The following is a 24,556-nucleotide window of genomic DNA, read 5'->3' as shown; positions in this document are numbered from 1 at the left end:
CCTCCGTTTGCTGTGAAGAAGCTGATACCAGATGTAGCTAAAAGTTATATTCGAAGTCACCAGATTTATGAAAATGGACAGTTGATTTGCTTAAGTTTTCTGAAACAACTACGGGCTTTTGTTTACCGAAATTTAGAGCAGATCTTCGAATATAACTCAAAAAGGGATTCAACGTCTGATATGACTTTGCAGTCCTTGGTGAAAGATAACACAATTAAGATAAAATTGATTCTAAATACAGATGGCGCTGTTGTACAAAAGTCCGCGTTTGAATCTGCCTATCCGGTTTGGTTGGCCATTGCCGATCTTCCCCCTGTTCTGCGCTCAAAGTTTGAAAATATTGTCTTGTGTAGTCTGTGGTATGGAAATAGCGATTGTCCTTGGGATGATATTTTTGGATTTTATAAAGAGGAACTCCTCAATAAGTGCGAATTGGAGTTCGGAAATACTGCTTTCTCAGTCGAGTTCACAACTGTTGTTGTAATTGCCGACCTTGTGTGTAAAAGTAGCGTCTTAAAAATGAAGCGTCATAACGGTTTTTACGGATGCAGTTTATGCGATAAGCGAGGTAAACATCGTTTTCGAGCCCATTGCTACGCGAGTAGCGAAATAATTATTTTGAGAAAGCCTGAACAGCATTACAGGCGAGCAGTTTTTTATGAGAGTGGTGACGTTGATTTCAGGAAGCAGAACAAAGAGAATGATCCTGAAGTTTATTGCAAAGGAGTTCAGGGACATCCCAAAATTTTTAGTATTATACCTTATCTTCCGCTTACCGCGCCCACTGATACTATGCACCAACTTTTGAAAGGTGTCGCGAAAGACTTGCTTGAGTTTTTGTTTGAGATAAGTGGATCTCCCGTTGAGGTGGAGAATGCTACAAGCGCCTTAAGGTTGCCCTCCGAATTCAAACGCAGTGTGCGCTCATTACGAGAAATTAAGAACTTTAAAGCGAATGAACTAAAGACATATCTTCTCTACTTGTCTTTCATTGTGTTTCGACCTGTTCTGAGTGATGAGTCAACATTCCGCGATCTGAGTTACTTAGTTTTTGCACTGCGTGCGTTATATGATAGTAATAAAAATGCAAAGTTTTGCGGACTGCTCCTTGAGGCTTTTTGTCGGAATATGAGTTTCAAGTTTCCTGGGAGATCTTTTGAATCCATTAACTTCCATCTATTGAGACAACTTGCTTGGCAATGTGAGACGTTTGGACCCCTATGGACTACTTCAGCTTCTTTATTTGAATCAGCGAATCATTATCTCATTCGACCAGTTACTGGTTCTGTGAATACTTGTAAGTTGTTGGTCCAGAGATACATACGCAACAAAGAAATTGTTAGTTCACGTTTGACAGATGATTCCCTGAAGCCTGTGATCGAAAATAAAATTGGTCGCAAAGATTCTGTGAATCAGACTCTTGGCTTGATTAGTACAACATATATAGAAGAATTGTTGCAACAGTTTCCCTCAGCGCGAGCCTTTTGCCGTTATTGGGGAAAATATCGATTGGACTCAGAAAGTTACGCACGAGGCTGCAATAACAGTTTTGTTGAAATTGGAAACAAAAACAGGAAAGTTGGACAAATTCCAACTTTCTATGATAATGGGTCAATTAATTGTCTTGTGAAATTATTCAAAATTGTCGAGACTCTGAACATCAACCTCGAGGGAACCGACTTTATGGATTATGAAAGCGTGCTTGAACCTCTAGGATACGCTGTAGAAGAAACTGAGCAGCTGATCCATTGCTCTGTGAATGATATAACTGCAAAACTTATTAAATTTGTTTACGATCAGATGTATTTTATTAGAATTTTGAATCATTTTGAGCATGATTGATGAACAGTTAGATCCAATCAAATTTCTCAGCTTAGCAATGGGGTATCAACTGTGTACGTAAAGTCTTGAACAGAAAGGTTTTTTGCTATAGTTGGTCTTTGGAAAAGTTGTTTTTCTGTACGCTAGTTTCCGATTAATTCAATAATTTTGAGTTTTTTTATTCGGTCATAGATTTCTGCAAATCAAATTAAACATGTTATGGAGTATCTCGAGTGTACGGATACTATATATATATATATATATATATATATATATATATATATATATATTTACATATACATTTTATATATATATATATATACATTTATAAATTATATATATAATATATATTTATATATATATATATATAATATATGTATATATATATATATATATATATATATATATATATATATATATATATATCTGTGTATATAAACTGTTACATGGTTTCGAACCTCTGACCTCCTGCATGCCTTCAACTGCTTGTTCCACTGCGCCAGCTGTCACTAACTTGAGAGGTATTTCTTGTGAATTTAAATCAGATTGATTCAAAATTGGAGAGCAGATGCAGTCAATTTTTTTTCTTTAATGAAGCTCAATGACTATCATAAAATGATATATATATATATATATATATATATATATATATATATATATATATATGGTCATATATATATATATATATATATATATATATATATATATATATATATATATATATACTTCCTAAAATCATTTTGAAATTTAAAGCTTAGCTCAAACAAGTCATTTTTTTCATTACTTTTTGGCACTGATTACAACTTTTCCCGCCTCTGAAAAGTTACGAAACTTAGTACGGTGGCGAGCCAAGCAAGATTTCTAAGGTATATTTTCCAATATTCATATTGTTTTGCAAGTACGGTCATAAAACTTTACCTAGAAACAGTTCGAAATTGCACAGCCTCGCACCGTCACTTATAGGGCCGTACCAGATTTTAGGAGTCCTCCATGGTACTGTTTTTGGCTATATATTTATTTAAGTACCTAAAACTGTCACAAAAAATCCGTCAAGTAAATGTTATAGCAGACCAAATGAGTGCTTTCCCCTATGCAAATGTACATTTACAAGGAAGTTCAGCAGCTTGCACATAATTTTCCAAACCAGCTCATATTTTGGGCTAAATTGTGAAGAATAGTTAGGAATTTCTTTCATGTCATCAAAGAGCAATTCATACTTAATAAGTTAGAACATACTGGAATCTGATAGAACGTGATACTAACTATTTTTAAAATTATTTATTTGAAATAATCGCAAATTTCCGTACGAAAAACTAACTTTTTTCCTAGGCAAGCTATACCAAAAATTCATAATCAAAATGTATATATGTTCATATGTATATATAAGTATATCTATATTTATTTATATATATATATATATATATATATATATATATAAATATAGATATACATATATATACATATGAACATATATACTTTTGATTACGAATTTCTGGTATAGCTTGCCTAGGAAAAAAGTTAGTTTTTCGTACGGAAATTTGCGATTATTTCAAATAAATAATTCTAAAAATAGGTCTTTTTCATCGGGTTAAGGAGTTGTTCAAATCGAACCAAACTGGGTATGGAGTATCCCCTGTGTACCTAGAGGTTTAAAAAGAAGGAATTTTTGGTATAGCTTGCCTACGAAAAAAGTTCGTATTTAAATCGGAAATATCGACTTTTTAGCTTATTATTCGCTTATTCTATTTTGAAAAATATAGAAATTTTATCGGATCAAGGAGTTGTTTAAAGTGAACCAAATTGATATCCCAGACTACCAGTACTATTCAGGTTGTAATGCAAAAAGAATGGTACGCCTAACTTTCCTAGAAAAAAGTTCGTTTTTCAATCGGAAATATCGACTTATTCGCTTATTCTATTTTCAAAAATATAGAAATTTCATCGGGTCAAGGAGTTGATCAAAGTGAACCAAATTGATATCCCAGACTACCAGTACTATTTAGGTTGTAATGCAAAAAGAATGGTACGCCTAACTTCCCTAGAAAAAAAGTTAGTATTTCAATCGGAAATTTGCAAATTTCGCAAATAACGAATTTTAAAAATAGCTCTTTTTCATCGGGTCAGGGAGTTGTTCAAAGTGAACCAAATTGATATCCCAGATTACCAGTACTATTTAGGTTGTAATGCAAAAAAAATGGTACGCCTAACTTTCCTAGAAAAAAGTTAGTATTTCAATCGGAAATTTGCTATTATTTCAACGTATTATTCGCTTATTCTATTTTGAAAAATATAGAAATTTTATCGGATCAAAGAGTTGTCGAAATTGAACCAACCTCAGTATGGAGAATCCCCTGTGTAATTAGAGCATAAAACAAAAAGAATTTTTGCTATGGCTTGCCTAGGTAAAAAGTTAGTTTATTGTACGTAAATTTCCGATTAATTCGAATAATTAATTTAAAATAATTTTTAAAAATAGGTCTTCTTCATCGGGTCAAGGAGTTGTCCATATTGAACCAAACTTGGTATGGAGTATCCCAAGGGTATATAGAATTCAGGAGAAAAAGAATTTCTGGTATAGCTTGCCTAGGAAAAAAGGTCGTATTTAAATCGAAAATATCGACTTTTTAGCTTATTATTCGCATATTCTATTTTGAAAAATAAAATTTTATCGGATCAAGGAGTTGTTCAAATCAAACCAAACTCGGTGTGGAGTATCCCCAGTGTATGTAGAGTGTAGGACAAAGGAAGTTTTTGATATAGCTTGCCTGGCTTAAAGGTTTTTGTGTCTTAGTTTGATGTGAGAGAATATTTAAAGAAATAGTCTTTTTATCTTCAGATATTTGTTTTTGATGGATGTCAATTCGGAATTGAGGAGCAAATTGCTCGCCAGAATTCATGTGCAAGAAAAAGAAAAAGAAGAGTGGATGAAGAGGCAAAAGTCATTCAAAGGAAACAGTACTAAGTTATCGAAATCATCTAAAATTCCAAAAAAGTCCACCATTCGACATAGATTTGCGTTACGCTTTGGAAATCTTTTGGCATCGGACATGATTGCTGCTAAACGCCATATAGTGAAAAGATTTCCAGGCGTAGTTGGAGTGAAATTCCTTTGTTCCAGAAAAAATCAAAGCCATTTTAATGGATGGATGTTCTTCAATTTGAGAATTAACCTATTTATGGCAGCATCCAAAATTATTCGAAAAAAGCCCAGAAAATTGTGCTATATGAACTGCATAAAGACGGAAATTAATGGATTTGAACGCGAGCCACTGTTTCCAGGAAAGAAAATTCGGGTCAAAGGTCGATTGTGCAAGCAAGAAGTTGTTGTTATTATGTAGAAGTTCAAAAAAGAAGGAAAAGGTAATGTCCGTGAGTACAAGCATTGGACACTTCAAACAAAGAAGGCAAAAATTGTTTAAAACGGCAAACTGACTTTGAATACAAACGAAAATGATTCTGTAACTTGTTTTACTATAGACGTATCTGATTTTACTTGTAATTTGATTAAAATTGTTCCAGAAATTTGTTACTCAATGTGCTTATTATAGTAATTTTTGCAAATTTGTTCTTCTTTTCATTATTACAAGTTGAAGTGTTGATGATAAATTGAATTCATTGATCCTCTGGTTTATTTGTATTTGAATTTTTTTGCCTGGGATGTTTTTTCCGATTAACGATTTGTTATTTGCGAATTTCGCGAATAACAAATTTTAAAAATAGGTATTTTTCATCGGGTCAAGGAGTTGTCCAAATTGAACCAAACTCGGTATGGAGAATCCCCTGTGTAATTAGAGCATAAAACAAAAAGAATTTTTGCTATAGCTTGCCTAGGTAAAAAGTTAGTTTTTTGTACGTAAATCTCCGATTAATTCGAATAATTAATTTAAAATAATTTTTAAAAATAGGTCTTCTTCATCGGGTCAAGAAGTTGTCCAAATTGAACCAAACTTGATATGGAGTACCCCAAGGGTATACAGAATCTAGGAGAAAAAGAATTTCTGGTATAGCTTGTCTAGGAAAAATGTTCGTATTTCGATCGGAAATATCGACATATTCGCTTTTTCTATTTTCAAAAATATAGATATTTTATCGGGTCAAGGAGTTGTCCAAATCAAACCAAACTCGGTATGGAGAATCCCCTCTGTAATAGGAGCATAAAACAAAAAGAATTTTTGCTCTAGCTTGCCTAGGAAAAAAGTTCGTATTTAAATCGGAAATATCGACTTTTTAGCTTATTATTCGCTTATTCTATTTTGAAAAATATAGAAATTTTATCGGATCAAGGAGTTGTTTAAAGTGAACCAAATTGATATCCCAGACTACCAGTACTATTAGGGTTGTATTGCAAAAAGATTGGTCCTCCTAACTTTCCTAGAAAAAAAGTTCGCTTTTGAATCGGAATTATCGACTTATTCGCTTATTCTATTTTCAAAAATATAGAAATTTTATCGGATCTAGGGGTTGTTCAAAGTGAACCAAATTAATATCACAGACTACCAGTACTATTTAGGTTGTAATGCAAAAAGAATGGTCCGCCTAACTTTACTAGAAAAAAAGTTAGTATTTTAATCGGAAAATTGCGAATTTCGCAAATAACGAATTCTAAAAATAGGTCTTTTTTATCGGTTCAAGGAGTTGTTCAAAGTGAACCAAATTGATATCCCATACTACCAGTACTATTTAGGTTGTAATGCAAAAAGAATGGTCTGCCTAACTTTACTAGAAAAAAGTTCTTTTTTGAATCGGAAATTTGCGAATTTCGCAAATAACGAATTTTAAAAATAGGTCTTTTTTATCGGTTCAAGGAGTTGTTCAAAGTGAACCAAATTGATATCCCAGACTACCAGTACTATTTAGGTAGTAATGCAAAAAGAATGGTCTGCCTAACTTTACTAGAAAAAAAGTTAGTTTTTGAATCGGAAATTTGTGAATTTCGCAAATAACAAATTTTAAAAATAGGTCTTTTTTATCGGTTCAAGGAGTTGTTCAAAGTGAACCAAATTGATATCCCATACTACCAGTACTATTTAAGTTGTAATGCAAAAAGAATGGTCTGCCTAACTTTACTAGAAAAAAGTTCGTTTTTGAATCGGAAATTTGCGAATTTCGCAAATAACGAATTTTAAAAATAGGTCTTTTTTATCGGTTCAAGGAGTTGTTCAAAGTGAACCAAATTGATATCCCAGACTACCAGTACTATTTAGGTTGTAATGCAAAAAGAATGGTCCGCCTAACTTTACTAGAAAAAAAATTAGTATTTTATTCGGAAATTTGCGAATTTCGCAAATAACGAATTTTAAAAATAGGTCTTTTTTATCGGTTCAAGGAGTTGTTCAAAGTGAACCAAATTGATATCCCAGACTACCAGTACTATTTAGGTAGTAATGCAAAAAGAATGGTCTGCCTAACTTTACTAGAAAAAAAGTTAGTTTTTGAATCGGAAATTTGTGAATTTCGCAAATAACAAATTTTAAAAATAGGTCTTTTTTATCGGTTCAAGGAGTTGTTCAAAGTGAACCAAATTGATATCCAATACTACCAATACTATTTAAGTTGTAATGCAAAAAGAATGGTCTGCCTAACTTTACTAGAAAAAAGTTCGTTTTTGAATCGGAAATTTGCGAATTTCGCAAATAACGAATTTTAAAAATAGGTCTTTTTTATCGGTTCAAGGAGTTGTTCAAAGTGAACCAAATTGATATCCCAGACTACCAGTACTATTTAGGTTGTAATGCAAAAAGAATGGTCCGCCTAACTTTACTAGAAAAAAAATTAGTATTTTATTTGGAAATTTGCGAATTTCGCAAATAACGAATTTTAAAAATAGGTCTTTTTTATCGGTTCAAGGAGTTGTTCAAAGTGAACCAAATTGATATCCCAGACTGCCAGTACTATTTAAGTTGTAATGCATAAAGAATGGTCCGCTTTACTTTCCTTGAAAAAAAGTTCGTTTTTCAATCGGAAATTTGCGAATTTCGCAAATAACGAATTTATAAAATAGGTCTTTTTCATCGGATCAAGGAGTTGTTCAAATCGAACTAAACTGGGTATGCAGTATCCCCTATGTACCTAGAGTATAAAACAAAAAGAATTTTTGCTATAGCTTGTCTAGGAAAAAAGTTAGTTTTTCGTACGAAAATTTCCGATTAATTCGAATAATTAATTTTAATAGTTTTTAAAATAGGTCTTTTTTATCGGTTCAAGGAGTTGTTCAAAGTGAACCAAAATGATATCCCAGACTGCCAGTACTATTTAGGTTGTAATGCATAAAGAATGGTCCGCTTTACTTTCCTAGAAAAAAAGTTCGTTTTTCAATCGGAAATTTGCGAATTTCGCAAATAACGAATTTATAAAATAGGTCTTTTTCATCGGATCAAGGAGTTGTTCAAATCGAACTAAACTGGGTATGCAGTATCCCCTATGTACCTAGAGTATAAAACAAAAAGAATTTTTGCTATAGCTTGTCTAGGAAAAAAGTTAGTTTTTCGTACGAAAATTTCCGATTAATTCGAATAATTAATTTTAATAGTTTTTAAAATAGGTCTTTTTTATCGGTTCAAGGAGTTGTTCAAAGTACACCAAATTTATATCCCAGACTACCAGTACTATTTCGATTGTAATGCATAAAGAATGGTCCGCCTAACTTTCTTCGAAAAAAAGTTCGTTTTTCAATCGGAAATTTGCGAATTTCGCAAACAACGAATTTAAAAAATAGGTCTTTTTCATCGGATCAAGGAGTTGTCCAAAGTGAACCAAATTGATATGCCAGACTACCAGTAATATTTAAGTTGTAATGCAAAAAGAATGGTCTGCCTAACTTTCCAAGAAAAAAAGTTCGTTTTTCAATCGGAAATTTGCGAATTTCGCAAATAACGAATTTATAAAATAGGTCTTTTTCATCGGATCAAGGAGTTGTTCAAATCGAACTAAACTGGGTATGCAGTATCCCCTATGTACCTAGAGTATAAAACAAAAAGAATTTTTGCTATAGCTTGTCTAGGAAAAAAGTTAGTTTTTCGTACGAAAATTTCCGATTAATTCGAATAATTAATTTTAATAGTTTTTAAAATAGGTCTTTTTTATCGGTTCAAGGAGTTGTTCAAAGTACACCAAATTTATATCCCAGACTACCAGTACTATTTCGATTGTAATGCATAAAGAATGGTCCGCCTAACTTTCTTCGAAAAAAAGTTCGTTTTTCAATCGGAAATTTGCGAATTTCGCAAACAACGAATTTAAAAAATAGGTCTTTTTCATCGGATCAAGGAGTTGTCCAAAGTGAACCAAATTGATATCCCAGACTACCAGTACTATTTAGGTTGTAATGCAAAAAGAATGGTCCGCCTAACTTTACTAGAAAAAAAATTAGTATTTTATTTGGAAATTTGCGAATTTCGCAAATAACGAATTTTAAAAATAGGTCTTTTTTATCGGTTCAAGGAGTTGTTCAAAGTGAACCAAATTGATATCCCAGACTACCAGTACTATTTAAGTTGTAATGCAAAAAGAATGGCCCGCCTAACTTTACTAGAAAAAAAGTTAGTATTTTAATCGGAAGTTTGCGAATTTCGCAAATAAGGAATTTTAAAAATAGGTCTTTTTTATCGGTTCAAGGAGTTGTTCAAAGTGAACCAAAATGATATCCCAGACTGCCAGTACTATTTAAGTTGTAATGCATAAAGAATGGTCCGCTTTACTTTCCTAGAAAAAAAGTTCGTTTTTCAATCGGAAATTTGCGAATTTCGCAAATAACGAATTTATAAAATAGGTCTTTTTCATCGGATCAAGGAGTTGTTCAAATCGAACTAAACTGGGTATGCAGTATCCCCTATGTACCTAGAGTATAAAAGAAAAAGAATTTTTGCTATAGCTTGTCTAGGAAAAAAGTTAGTTTTTCGTACGAAAATTTCCGATTAATTCGAATAATTAATTTTAATAGTTTTTAAAATAGATCTTTTTTATCGGTTCAAGGAGTTGTTCAAAGTGAACCAAAATGATATCCCAGACTGCCAGTACTATTTAAGTTGTAATGCATAAAGAATGGTCCGCTTTACTTTCCTAGAAAAAAAGTTCGTTTTTCAATCGGAAATTTGCGAATTTCGCAAATAACGAATTTATAAAATAGGTCTTTTTCATCGGATCAAGGAGTTGTTCAAATCGAACTAAACTGGGTATGCAGTATCCCCTATGTACCTAGAGTATAAAACAAAAAGAATTTTTGCTATAGCTTGTCTAGGAAAAAAGTTAGTTTTTCGTACGAAAATTTCCGATTAATTCGAATAATTAATTTTAATAGTTTTTAAAATAGGTCTTTTTTATCGGTTCAAGGAGTTGTTCAAAGTACACCAAATTTATATCCCAGACTACCAGTACTATTTCGATTGTAATGCATAAAGAATGGTCCGCCTAACTTTCTTCGAAAAAAAGTTCGTTTTTCAATCGGAAATTTGCGAATTTCGCAAACAACGAATTTAAAAAATAGGTCTTTTTCATCGGATCAAGGAGTTGTCCAAAGTGAACCAAATTGATATGCCAGACTACCAGTAATATTTAAGTTGTAATGCAAAAAGAATGGTCCGCCTAACTTTCCAAGAAAAAAAGTTCGTTTTTCAATCGGAAATATCGACTTTTTCGCTTATTCTATTTTCAAAAATATAGAAATTTCATCGGGTCAAGGAGTTGTTCAAAGTAAACCAAATTGATATCCTAGACTACCAGTACTATTTAGGTTGTAATGCATAAAGAATGGTCCGCCTAACTTTCCTAGAAAAAAAGTTCGTTTTTCAATCGGAAATTTTTGAATTTCGCAAATAACGAATTTAAAAAATAGGTCTTTTTCATCGGATCAAGGAGTTGTTCAAAGTGAACCAAATTGACATCCCAGACTACCAGTACTATTTAAGTTGTAATGCAAAAAGAATGGCCCGCCTAACTTTACTAGAAAAAAAGTTAGTATTTTAATCGGAAATTTGCGAATTTCGCAAATAAGGAATTTTAAAAATAGGTCTTTTTTATCGGTTCAAGGAGTTGTTCAAAGTGAACCAAAATGATATCCCAGACTGCCAGTACTATTTAAGTTGTAATGCATAAAGAATGGTCCGCTTTACTTTCCTAGAAAAAAGTTCGTTTTTCAATCGGAAATTTGCGAATTTCGCAAATAACGAATTTATAAAATAGGTCTTTTTCATCGGATCAAGGAGTTGTTCAAATCGAACTAAACTGGGTATGCAGTATCCCCTATGTACCTAGAGTATAAAACAAAAAGAATTTTTGCTATAGCTTGTCTAGGAAAAAAGTTAGTTTTTCGTACGAAAATTTCCGATTAATTCGAATAATTAATTTTAATAATTTTTAAAATAGGTCTTTTTTATCGGTTCAAGGAGTTGTTCAAAGTACACCAAATTTATATCGCAGACTACCAGTACTATTTCGGTTGTAATGCATAAAGAATGGTCCGCCTAACTTTCTTAGAAAAAAAGTTCGTTTTTCAATCGGAAATTTGCGAATTTCGCAAACAACGAATTTAAAAAATAGGTCTTTTTCATCGGATCAAGGAGTTGTCCAAAGTGAACCAAATTGATATGCCAGACTACCAGTAATATTTAAGTTGTAATGCAAAAAGAATGGTCCGCCTAACTTTCCTAGAAAAAAAGTTCGTTTTTCAATCGGAAATATCGACTTTTTCGCTTATTCTATTTTCAAAAATTTAGAAATTTCATCGGGTCAAGGAGTTGTTCAAAGTAAACCAAATTGATATCCTAGACTACCAGTACTATTGAGGTTGTAATGCATAAAGAATGGTCCGCCTAACTTTCCTAGAAAAAAGTTCGTTTTTCAATCGGAAATTTTTGAATTTCGCAAATAACGAATTTAAAAAATAGGTCTTTTTCATCGGATCAAGGAGTTGTTCAAAGTGAACCAAATTGATATCCCAGACTACCAGTACTATTTAGGTTGTAATGCAAAAAGAATGGTCCGCCTAACTTTACTAGAAAAAAAGTTAGTATTTTAATCGGAAATTTGCGAATTTCGCAAATAACGAATTTTAAAAATAGGTCTTTTTTATCGGTTCAAGGAGTTGTTCAAAGTGAACCAAATTGATATCCCAGACTACCAGTACTATTTAAGTTGTAATGCAAAAAGAATGGCCCGCCTAACTTTACTAGAAAAAAAGTTAGTATTTTAATCGGAAATTTGCGAATTTCGCAAATAAGGAATTTTAAAAATAGGTCTTTTTTATCGGTTCAAGGAGTTGTTCAAAGTGAACCAAATTGATATCCCAGACTGCCAGTACTATTTAAGTTGTAATGCATAAAGAACGGTCCGCTTTACTTTCCTAGAAAAAAGTTCGTTTTTCAATCGGAAATTTGCGAATTTCGCAAATAACGAATTTATAAAATAGGTCTTTTTCATCGGATCAAGGAGTTGTTCAAATCGAACTAAACTGGGTATGCAGTATCCCCTATGTACCTAGAGTATAAAACAAAAAGAATTTTTGCTATAGCTTGTCTAGGAAAAAAGTTAGTTTTTCGTACGAAAATTTCCGATTAATTCGAATAATTAATTTTAATAATTTTTAAAATAGGTCTTTTTTATCGGTTCAAGGAGTTGTTCAAAGTACACCAAATTTATATCCCAGACTACCAGTACTATTTCGGTTGTAATGCATAAAGAATGGTCCGTCTAACTTTCCTAGAAAAAAGTTCGTTTTTCAATCGGAAATTTGCGAATTTCGCAAATAACGAATTTAAAAAATAGGTCTTTTTCATCGGATCAAGGAGTTGTCCAAATCAAACCAAACTTGGTATGGAGTATCACCAGTGTATTTAGAGTCTAAAACAAAAAAAGAATGTTTGCTATAGCTTGCCTAGGAAATGAAAAATTTATTTAATGAAGAGGTGCACCCCCCCCCCCCTGCCCCGTTGAGACGCCGGTTAGTCGGTTTCCCCCCGCTGGGATTTTGTGCACCTCATTGGGACGTAGTTGGCGTATTAGGCACATCTCTGCAGCTGTCTGGATTGTCATTGTCAAAAAACCAGCTTGGGTGCTGGTTCAGGTAATGTAAAAAAAATGATGTTGCTTTGAAAACCCCGAGTCGTGGTAGCGCTTAAAAATTTTTTTTCACCGCATTCTGACCGTAGCGCTGAAAATTTTTTTTTTCGCCGCATTCTGCTCGTAGCGATGAAAATTTTTTTCACCGCTTAAGCGGTGAAAAAAAATTTTCACCGCTACTAGCATAATGCGGTGAAAAGAAATTTTTCAGCGCTACCACGAAGCAGTGAAAAAAAATTTTTCACCGCTAAAATTGCTAATCTTACAAAAATTCACCGCTAAATTAACCGCTAATCTTACAAAAATTCACCGCAATGAACGCATTGAACGCTAAAAGATGCGGGCGCTTTGCGGTGAAAAAAGTTTTTTTTTTCACCGCTAATCACCGCTAATCTTACATTATTTTTTGACCAAACCTCGACCCGGGCAGTTTCCTTCTCCAAATCCCAGGTTGAAGTTTCTTTGATTTCAATCAAGAATCATATATGATTTCAAACTGTCTATTCTTAATTTCATACTACAATCCTGATATGAAACCAAAAAATCCTAAATGATTGTTGCATGGTTAACCAGAAATCACAAATAAAACTGGAGTTCTAAGATATCATATAATACCTTGTATGAGTTCTAAAGCATTTTTTCAACTTCTACCGAAAATGAACATAATACAATTCGTCGGTTCTCAAAATTTTGTGTAAATAACAACCCCATCAACCCGTAAAAGTTTAAACAATTTTTGGTTTTCGATTACAAATTATTTGCACTTGCGGCAGGTTGACTTCTGTTTCTGTTGTTTAATCAAAATTAATTTGTTCTGCCGGCTAGCGCTTCTATATTTCACAGTTCAAAGAAATTGAATTGTATTTCAAGCTGTTTTTTTTAATCTGTTCACACATTTTCATTATCTTTGAAGTCAAACTGAAAAAATTATTATTTTGGTAACGCCGAATCGGGAAATGGCGCGAAAAAGCAAGTGGTTTAGAGGCGTGAAAATTTTTGCCTCTGATTTTAAAAGTTTTTTAATTTTTAATTGCTCTTAAACGAAGTTCATAGCAATTATTGTAAACGTGTGTGTCTTTTTTATGCAAAATTTTCGCTTGACAATTTTGACTTTTCGAGTGACTTTCACGCCAATGACTTTTTTGCTTTTTGCATGATCACGTTTAGTCTGTTATGTTCTAATTATTACAATGGAGTGAGAAAACAGTGTTTGAACAACTCATGTAGCACGTTGACATTGATTTTTACTGCTGTTTCGATTGTTTAACTGATTTTGTTCCAAATGGCTTTCCCAATCCATTGATAGTCATTTCTAGGTCTTGGTTTTAATGTTTGGTCAATGGAACATTTTGTTTAGAGTTTTTCTGTTGTCTTTTTGTACTTCGTCAATAAAAAACTTGCATTGCTTTACCTTAGTTCACAGCTTTTTGAACAACTTGCATAAAATTTTTTTGACTAATCATATATAGTTTCGTTCTGCTCATCCTGCTCAAAGTGCTTTTAGACAGTAGTTGCTCAGCAAAGCAAAACAAAGCGAAAAGAATCCGAATCAAAAAACGAAAAAAAAACGAAAACGGGGCTCACCAATCAAGCCCAATTATATACGCCCGCTACTTGAATTTTGTTCTCATTAGTCTTTATTAACATTTCTGATGCCTCTTTGCATTAATACTAGCCCGGCGTCATCTCATAAAAAAACATAGCCGGTAGAATACCGGAAACGACTCGAATCGTCGTGAATTATAATCTCTAACATAACCTTACCGAAATCAGAACATCAAAATAGACAAGAGAAAAAAACACGCGTAGCCCAAAAAACCACATTAAAGTGTTTTAAAAATGCCTACAATTTTTAGGTGCGGGGGAGCTAGGTGGGGTGGGTGCGTAGATAGGTTGGGGAGGTGAGGACTGCTGGGATAGTGGGGGGGGGTAGGTGGGGGTAGTTAGGTGAAGAGAGGAGGTAGGTTGGGGGGGGAGTTGGGGCGGGGGAGGGGGGTAGGTAGGTGTTGGGGGGGTGTGCTGGGTAGATAGGTGGTGGGGGGTTGTGCGATGTAGTTTAGATAATTAGCGGTCACTTATATATGAACAAAAAATCTCAAAATGACCTCTTCACCTTGAACAATTCCAGCAGTTCTTAATTACTATACATTACAAACGAAGCTACTGTTAAAGCCCAATGTTCGAAAACAGAAGTCAACAATCAAAAACGGAGGTAAATGTTCGAACAGAAAGAAGTCAAAATTCACGTTATGAACAAACTTGCTTTCTGCTAAAAATAAACCTGTATAATCTCAATACTCCTCTTCGATTCTTAAAAACCTGTAGAATCTCAAAACTTCTCTTCGAGTCGTAAAAACAGTAGTATACATAACTACAAAGTCTATTCAAAATGGTTTGCACTTCTAAAAATATTTTGCACCACAATCAATTTGTATCATTGTTTTTCTGTTCCTGCATTCCCAATGGGTGTTATGGGAATCAATGGCGGCTATTTTTGGGGAAAATTCCGAGTATTTTTTTCTTTGCATAATCAACTTGAATGATTTCAAAGAATTGTATATGTTTTCTAATAGTGCATTGTTTCATTTGTTAAAACCCCCTCGAAACCCGATAAAGGATTTTTTGAAGACCTAGAAGCTATTTGACTCCATGAAGAATCAATGATTTTTGTATTTTGACTTTTCGTTGTTGTTTTTTATTTACTCACTTAATCTTATTGATGAATCTCAGGTGCCCTTTATTTGGGCATCAATCAACTAATTTGCTAAATTGAATTAAATTTATTAGCTTTAATGTATTTGACTCCACCTGTTTTTAAATAATTATAAACTGTTTTTTTTTCATTTTCCACCATTCATCGTGCTTGTAACTGTTTGGTCACATATTCTTATTATTAACATCCTCAATAGGTCTTTTATGCGTCATATTTAGATCAGTTTAAAGGATTTCTTCATTTACATCTAACAGTTGTAAACACTTTCCGACGAATCTTTTTCTAAAAAATTTTGATTTCTTTTGTTTTGCCGCTCTTTGCCGTTTATCTTTCGTTCTGTTGCTTAGTCTCAATAATGATAGATATCAGTGGCCCTCCTTTGATCAAATTTTTTGTTCTCAATTGAACATGTTAACGATTTTGACATGAATGGATAATACTGATTTTTTCATTGCCAATTCTTGGAGTTGTTTTTGTTGTTGCGTCACTTAGTCTCATTAATGCCAAATCTCTAGGTTCTCTTTCGTTTGAATTACAATTAATCTATTTACTCTTTTTTGTTCAAAGATAAAAAAATTTACGCCTGTGACAAAACTTGTTCTTTAAAACACGTATTAGTTAATTTTTCTATTTTGCACATTTTGCAATTGCTTTTTTGTTCTGTCGCTCAATCGTTATTTAATGTCAAATAAATGAAATTACCCATGATTTAATTCAATAGAGGTTTCCATTCTAATACTATTCAGTTCTTTATTTTGACCAAGTTTGTGATCGGAAAATTTGACCAAGTTTGTTTCCATTTTGATTGTTGCCTGAACTTATTATTACTTTTGTTATGGGGCAGCAAATGGTTTTTTCTATCAAACTGACATATGAATGGTTTCAATATTTGCTTAATATTTCAAAACTTTGTTACTCGTGTCAATGATTATGATACCACTTATTTTTAATGACATCTCAAAAACAGGTTTTAGTCAAATATTGTTTGTTTTCCTTTCTACCTTGCCTCTGAGCCTTTTTCTGCAATGCTAGCGTTTTCTGTCTAAACTTCCATTGTGATAATTGTTTTTCGAGCTTAACGTTGCGGTTCGATAGATCTTTGTTAATCCTATTTTTCTGTGAAATATTTATAGAGGTTTGTTGTTTTTTTTGTGAACGTCTCGGTATATGATTGGTTTATTATCGGAAACTGTTCTTTTAAAAATCTGACATTGTTGCCTTCAGTTTTTTTGGTTCTCTAATTTTTTTTCATGACTGGTCCTGCTATACTTTTCAATTTTTCTTTACCTATCATTCACCGTTTTCGATTTACAATAGTCAAGAATTTCAAGTTACGACTCGTGACGTACCACAATTACTGTAAACACATTACAATTTACTGAAGTCGAACGTAATAAATTAGTATAATTTAGTAAAACTATATTTTTTAAATCTAACTGAAAGTGCAAAACAATAAAGAACCTTTTTTGACTCCAAGAAACAAATTCTATCAGTTTTTTTCTCTTGTTTATTCTTTTTCCGTTTCAATCCCAATATTCTTCAAGCACGTCAACGGCGGCTATTCTCCTGTATATTGTCAACTATGTCTCTTTTATGACTTCCATGAGATCAAATATGATCTTTGTATGACCACTAACATGATCCAAATCAAATCTGACCTAGATTACTAAGAAAAATAAATGACCTAGTACGAAATCAAAGAATGCTGATATCGGGTAACCCGTGATATTATAGCGCTCCGTTGTTTATAGTGCGTTGATGAGATGCGACCCTGAAATATGTCAACAACTTTTTAATCAAAACTAAAAACATTTGGCTCATTTTTTTCAATTGGCAGATTTCCTGGAATGTAAATTTGAGTTTCTCAACATTAATAACTCAATCGGTTCAAATACGTCTGCACAATCTGAGCAACGTTAAATTTTCATAGCAGCTGTTTCCACATAAACACTGCCAAAATTTTTGTTCCCCAAATTTTATAGTTGTTAATAAAATTTCGCTCCCCGAATCAATAAATGCAAGCATTTGTTCAACAATTATTGATGTTTGCAGCAGCAAAAAAAGCGACCGAAAACAATTTTTGGTAGAGTTAAAATTTCAACGTTATTATTCTTTGATTAAGGATCTCAGTTTCAGAGTCTGGTCAAATATTGTAATAGAGTTTCTGAACGTCGTTTTTTCAGGTGGCAAGCAAGTGTACCCCGACTCAAATTCGGCACCTGTCAAGAAAGACGCATGTGGTGGTGACTCCGGAGCGGCTCTTGAGTGCAAGACCCCAAAAACTGGTATTCAGCAAGATTCGATATCTAAGCTGTATTCTGCGCGCGAACTGTCTATCTGATTAGATTGAAGCATTTCTATGCGATGCGTTTCCAATTTTTTCGATTTTGAGTTCCTATGCGTAGATCTTACATAGTTTTTTGTTGAATTTTGCTTTAATCTTACATAATTGTGACCTTCTAAGCGTAGATCTGACGTAATTTTGAGATGAATTTAGCGCTGATCTTGCATAACTTTGGCGTTTCTAAGCGCAGATCTTAGATAAATTCAACTCTTAAATTTAAGTTTTTATCTGAATTTACCGCTTGTTAAATTCTACGTTTAAGTTTTATCGTGGATCCTATATTTTTCGGAGTGTAATTTAGTGCTCAACTTACGCAAAAACGACAATTATATTTTTGTCTTGATCCTAAATAAAATATCGTTTACCTTAAATGTGGTCCTACAATTGTTCAGTACTTAATAGATGGTTTTAGTAATATTTTGGGTTTTACATCCAATTGTTGAATTTCATTAAACTGAGTTTCTTTTACAAAATTTTAGGCCCTTTTAATTATTGAATCTGTCAGCCGAGTGTGATTTAAAAATTAACTAGGTTTTGCTTAACTAAATCATCCTCCCAAAAGGATAAATAAAACTTAGGAAAACAGGAAAGGACAGAAATCTAGGTTTTCATGCGGAAAATTTGCAAAAAACGATTTACAAAAAATTTGCAAAAAACGATTTATTTTATCGGTCAAGTACTTATTCCGACCCAACTTAACTTGGTATGGAAGATCCCAATTGTCAGTCAGAAAAAAATTTTGGTGCAGCTTGCCGAAGAAAAAAAATAGGATATTTGGGTAGACGAATTATTTAAATTCAACCAAAATTGGAATGGGAGATCCCTAGAATGACAATCAGCGATAACTTGTCTCGTATCTTGCATAGAAAGAGTCAGTATTTTCCCTCTCTTCGTTTGCTAATAAAAAAAGTATTTAATATAAGATCTACGCTAAGAAACGCCAAAGTAGTGTAAGAGCTACAGTTAGAGGCTCAAAATTATGTAATATCTATACTCATAAACGTCAAAAATATGTAAAATCTACAATTCGATTGGAAAATTATTTAAGACCTACGCTTAGGAACGTAAAATTATATAAGATCTAAGCTTGAAAAAGGCCAAAAATACTTATGTTCTACACTAAATTCAACGCAAGATTAAGTAAATTTTATGCTTAGATACGTGAAGTTAGGGTCCAATTTATAAAGTGTGAGTGCTTAAGAAAGTATCGTGGTACAGTTAGAGAAGAGACCACAGTCATTCAAGACCAAAGTCAGGGATTAGAGCCTCACAGAGAGAGGTCTACGCGTTAAAACAATGCGAGAACAACGCGTAGAAACGCTAAATAAATATAGGACCTGCGTTGGAAAACGTCAATTTATGTATGATCTACGCTTTGAAACGCAAAACTGGCTAAAATATACGCTAAGAAACGCAGAATTATGCAATATCTACTCTTGGAAAAAAAATCTGTAAAATAAGTTGTAACTGTAGTTGACAAGTTAGAAAATTCAATGCAGTTTTCCTACATAATTTTGCATCGAATTTATGCGTTGTATTTATCCCTTTAAATTCAATTTAAATTCAAAGCATTCACCACAAAAATATGTAACAATTTTGGGGCGAGTTTTCTATCTTGTCAGCGCTAGTTGCCGCTTATATACCATAGTTTTGCCAAAATTCCTCGACCCGGTTCTCCTGAACAGGGCTGCTGCACCTTACCTATTCATTCTGTGACCCATGCAAAAGTTGAAGTTATGGTTTCCGGCAATTACGACCTTGTTTAAAAATTCTGAATTGTATAACCTACAGTTGTGATAACAAAAACTAATCAAGTTTTGTTTCAGGACAGAAGTTCTTATGTGGTGTGACGTCATTTGGTCCCTCCCCTCCGTTTTGTGGGGAGGACCCTGGAGGGTACGTGATGGTGTGGTTGGATGAAATACTAACGTTCCTCAATAAGCAACTGGAAGATCAGGCCAATTGGAGAGGAGGAGTTGTCCAAACAAAATCACCAGTCAGGTACAGGCTACAGAAAGGCTTAATTTTAGACATTATATTTAGGTGAGTACTCGGGTCAAGCTGTGACCGTATAAAGTTGGAGCGTGTACTGAAATCATATAAGAAATTAGCCGAATATGTTGACAGTTTAATTTTAATTGCTGAATGACTTTCTAAGCTCATGTCAACTTACTCATTTTTAAAACTAAGCAAATTTTTTAGCACATATCTCACAAAATTTAAGCCCATTTTTTTTACAAAAAATCAACACATTTTTCAAATTTTTTTTTACATAAACTCAGCACCTCAAAATTCAGCACATTCAGTGCATCTCTCACGCATTTTTGCAAGCATTTCTGAAAATCCAAAAATTTAGCACATTTCAAGGATTTAGCACTTTAAACTGAATTTAGTTCTATTTTTAAGCACTTTTCAAGGATTTAGCTCTATTTTTTAGCACTGAATTTAGTTCTATTTTGTAGCACTGAATTTAGTTCTAGCACTGAATTTAGTTCTTAGCACTAAATTTAGTTCTATTTTTTAGCATATTTCAAGGATTTAGCACTTTTCACTGAAATAAGTTCTATTTTTTTCAGGTTTTTTTTCTTAGCTTTTTGAACTATATTTTTTTAAAATATTACTCTTCAAAAAGTTAGTCGGGCTACTGAACTAGTAGAGGGTTTCCTCCGAAAATTATTTGGGAGGTTGCATTTTATCTTTCTTAGAGAATTTTATCCGAATTTTATAGAGAATATTATTTTATTTTGCAGTCAACTGCTGCTTTGCTCGGTTTTTCTTCATGAACCTGCTATATTTCAGTCTTTCAATTTATATTACGATGTGGCAAACGATGTGTCCCTTCTAGATCTAGTGATTTTATTTTGTCAATTAAAATTCTTTGATTTGAGCCCGGACTTGTCGAGCTCTAATTTTGTACTTCGTAGAAAAAAAATTTAATTCACTTTACCTCAGTCTTCCGCTTTTATGTTATTTTGCGTGAAATCTATTTCACATTCTAGGCTAGTTCCATTGTTCTTTCATTCAGCTAAAAATGCATTTAAACAGAAATTGCCCAGCACAGTAATCTGAAATAAACAGAATCAGTATCAAAACACGGAATCAAAAATAGAAAGGGGATAAACCCAAAAAGCCCAAATTTAGATATTCGCTTCTTGAGACTTGGTCTTACAAGTTTTAGTTATCATTTCTAACGTTTATTGGCATTAATACTAGATCATATATCCTCTCGATAAGTAACAGGAGTGTGTCTAAAAACAAGATGAAATCAAAATAGTTTGCTCATTGAAAAAGTGTTCTCGCATCAGTTATATTTTTTTCAACTTTTTCTGTTGTTTTAATCCAAATATTGGTTATGGGAATCAGTGATCGCTGTTTCTGAGCTATTTGCTTTGTTTTCTTTTTACATCCGCTGGCTGGTTTTAGCCATAATTCCGGCTATTTTATTATTTTGTACTTAATACTCCAATTTTTCCAGTTTTTTATATTGGTTTGTTTACTAGAATTGATTTTTGTAAACTTCTAGATTTTGTCTTGATACTCCAATTGTTGTTTCTGATTATTTTTTTGCAAGATTTAGAAATCCAAAGAAAACCCGTTTATCAACTGCTTTATTATATTATTTTGACTTCTTTCTAAGTCATTTCAACGTTTTGAATCTATGAATTATGTTTTAAATCTTTTATTTCAATAGGAGAATGGTAATGTAATATTACCGAACCACAAATTCAAAATAAAAAACCCAATAGTTTTTATTATTTTTAACTTTTGAGGCTATAAGTTTTAGAATTTTTAATTTCAGTTTTGAAGACGCTTTCCGCTGTCTTTTTGTACAATGTGTCCTTAACCTACCACCAATTCAATCATTTGGATGATCTTTTCACATTTATCTATGGAGATTGATCAATTATAGTCTCCTCTGCATCTATTAGTTGGTAAAGAATTTACGTGTTTCATTTGATGTTTTTCAAATTTCGTTTGTTTGTGATTGATTTCATTTGACCTTAAGCTCTTCTGCAAATCAGTGAAGTTAATATCAGGATTTTTCAACAATTTTTTTTGAAAAGACTGATATTTAATTTTGATTATTTCCGGTGGGTTGGTTTTCTAATAAAGCATTTTATTTATTTTATTTCTTTTACAGCGGGCTTTAAATGCTCTTAGAGCCTTTTGCATCACTAATCTCCAAGTATGCAATTTATAGAAACTGCCTTGGAGTCCTTTACTTATGGTGTGAAGAGCGGTTCTTAGAGTTTGACACCCTTGCCCACAACACCTCTCCCCTCCCCCACACACACCAGTCCCAACACACTTCAACCAACCCCCATTTCTATTTTTTCGAAATCTTCATCAAAAATTCAAAGATTTCTTTCTATCTGACTTATGATTTCCAATGTGTTCTCTTGTCTGCAGGCTTCAGATGTTTTTGGCAAATTATATCCTGAACTTTAACCTGGTCACTTTTTAGCGTAAAAGTTTTAGTTTTTCATAAAATTTTGGATTTTTTAAGCGTTATCCGATATGGTTCCAATAAAACCAAAAAGTTTGGGAGTATTCTCTATTTTGAGCTGATATCAGACCTGGAAAATTTGTTCCATATATCATTAAGCTCCTTCAGGCGCTTTTTCTGCTGTTTTTTGTCCTCTTTAATAGCTTTAAAACGAAGTTTGTAGCAATTAAATTAGACCTGTTGTTTTTTCATATGTGATTTTCCGTTTGACCGATTTCGGCTGACGGTTATGACTTTTCGTCCCCAAAAACGGGATAAACAAGTAAAGCCCAGAGGTCTCTAAGTAACTGAGCAGTTCTCACGGAGCCTTACCGATTACTACACTCTAAGTATGCAATTCACTTAAACTTTTTAAAAAAATTTAAGACATTAAAAAAAGTTTAAGACATTAATGAGACATTAAAAAATGTGAATGGCAGTTCTATGAGTTCGACCCTATCATTTCAATCCCCTTCACTGCCAAGCCCCAAACCTGCACATCGTTCCAACCACTACAAAGCACGCCCAATATATTCTTTGCAACTATTGCTGTGAGATTCGCCTTTTCATGGAAATAAGATAAATATTACATCGCCATAATAATGATATGGCTTGGTTCCCTGGTCAAAGTTTTTTTACGGAAAATATGTTAGAGATGCTGTGAGAGGCGTTGAGAAAAACTTTTTGAGCGGATACATCTTACATAACTATTCACTGAATGTGCTGAACTTTCAACAAACTTCTTACATAATTTCAGCCTTTTAAACACGTTAATCCGATAATTATGTAAGATGAGCTAAATTTCGGTGAAAGATATTTTAAACTATGGAGTGAATGGGTCAAAAGCGCAGAGTTTCCCTTTTTCCAAACTGTTGAAATTGTGACAGAAATTTGCTAAGATTTTGAATTGTTGAAATTTTGTAAGGAATGTGCTGAAAGCACTAGCAGTCACTCTTCTTCTGAAGTGCTGAAAATATATAATAATTGTGCTGAAATTTTCAGGTGTTGACATTATGCACACAACACACTCAGCACATTTCTTACATAATTTCAGTACATTCAGAGCATTTCTTGGAAAATTTTTCACTAACACCCGCTCGCACCTCAACACGGGTTATGGTGTTTGCTGAATAATTTTGGCTTTTATTGCACAGCAACATTTCACGGAGCAATTAGAGAAATTATCAGTGGCATTGTTTAAGCAATGATGGTACCGGCAGTGATTCATCAAATGCAAAAACAAACGAAGGCAGCAAAGGGACCAGCCTGACATCAGAAGCTAGATACAAGTTTTTTCAACCGTCAACAATTTACGCGATATCAACTATGTCAATCTTTTTGCAGCGCACGTTCAGCGCGAGTACTATTTGATTTGGAGAATGGATCAGACCAAACGTTCCTCCTTTTCAAGCGTCAACAAGTACCAAGTTTTTGAGTAAATCTACGACTCCTTTTTGAAACTGGTTTCCACTTTTGCATCTTAATACTAATTGAACTATTTTTACTAACAAAAAATTCTTTCAATCGTGCGGTTTGTAAATCGTAGCCACTTTATTTGAAACATTATTTCGGTACCGGTCGACGCTTCTAATGTCACTACTTAAAGAATTTGAACTTGAACTATCAATATCTCATGCAGAAAACAAGATTATTCAAATTTTTCGCGTTTTTGCCGAACTTGCTTATTGGTGTTAGTAATATTCCAAATAATCTTAATAATAGCTCTTGTTTGAAATGATTTACTAACTTTTCCTATCCATGCTGGCAATTGCTATTATGTGCAGGATTTTGATTTGAGATTAGATGCAAGATTGGGGATGAAAAGCTGGGGATACAATATGTGCTGAAATCTTCATCTGTAATATTGAGTCGTTATCAGCCAAAAAATGAACAGTATTTTTTCACCATAATGCCTCTAATTGTCATCTTGTATTATTTACCACCTATACTTGAATAAACGAGTAACTTTTCCAGGTTTGACTGCTTTTGTGAAAGGTTTTGGGTGACCGTTTAAGCCGAAATCAAAAGAATCTGATCCTTAAAAACCAAAGTTCTAACATACATTTGAGATCTCTCAATCTTTTTTTCTCATCAATAATATTTAACGTATCTTTGATTGTGCGTATGAATGCTTTTTCAC

General features: G+C 33.1%; 1 protein-coding gene across 1 annotated transcript in view; it reads left to right on the top strand.

Moving 5' to 3' along the window:
• Positions 1-24,283, top strand: part of LOC142344213 (uncharacterized) — a 100,829-nt gene extending 76,546 nt beyond the window's left edge. Inside the window, exons 10-12 of the mRNA XM_075395763.1 lie at positions 17,770-17,871; positions 19,757-19,931; positions 23,619-24,283. Coding sequence (XP_075251878.1) covers positions 17,770-17,871; positions 19,757-19,931; positions 23,619-23,787 — 446 coding nt within the window. The 3' untranslated portion in view covers positions 23,788-24,283. The remainder of the gene's footprint in view (positions 1-17,769; positions 17,872-19,756; positions 19,932-23,618) is intronic.
• The last annotated feature ends 273 nt before the right edge of the window (positions 24,284-24,556 follow it).

Source organism: Convolutriloba macropyga, chromosome 8, assembly GCF_964194025.1.
Source record: "Convolutriloba macropyga chromosome 8, txConMacr16.3, whole genome shotgun sequence".
Taxonomy (NCBI): domain Eukaryota; kingdom Metazoa; phylum Xenacoelomorpha; order Acoela; family Convolutidae; genus Convolutriloba; species Convolutriloba macropyga.
Note: the sequence above shows the minus strand (reverse complement) of the source record. Positions and strands in the feature narration are given on the sequence as shown.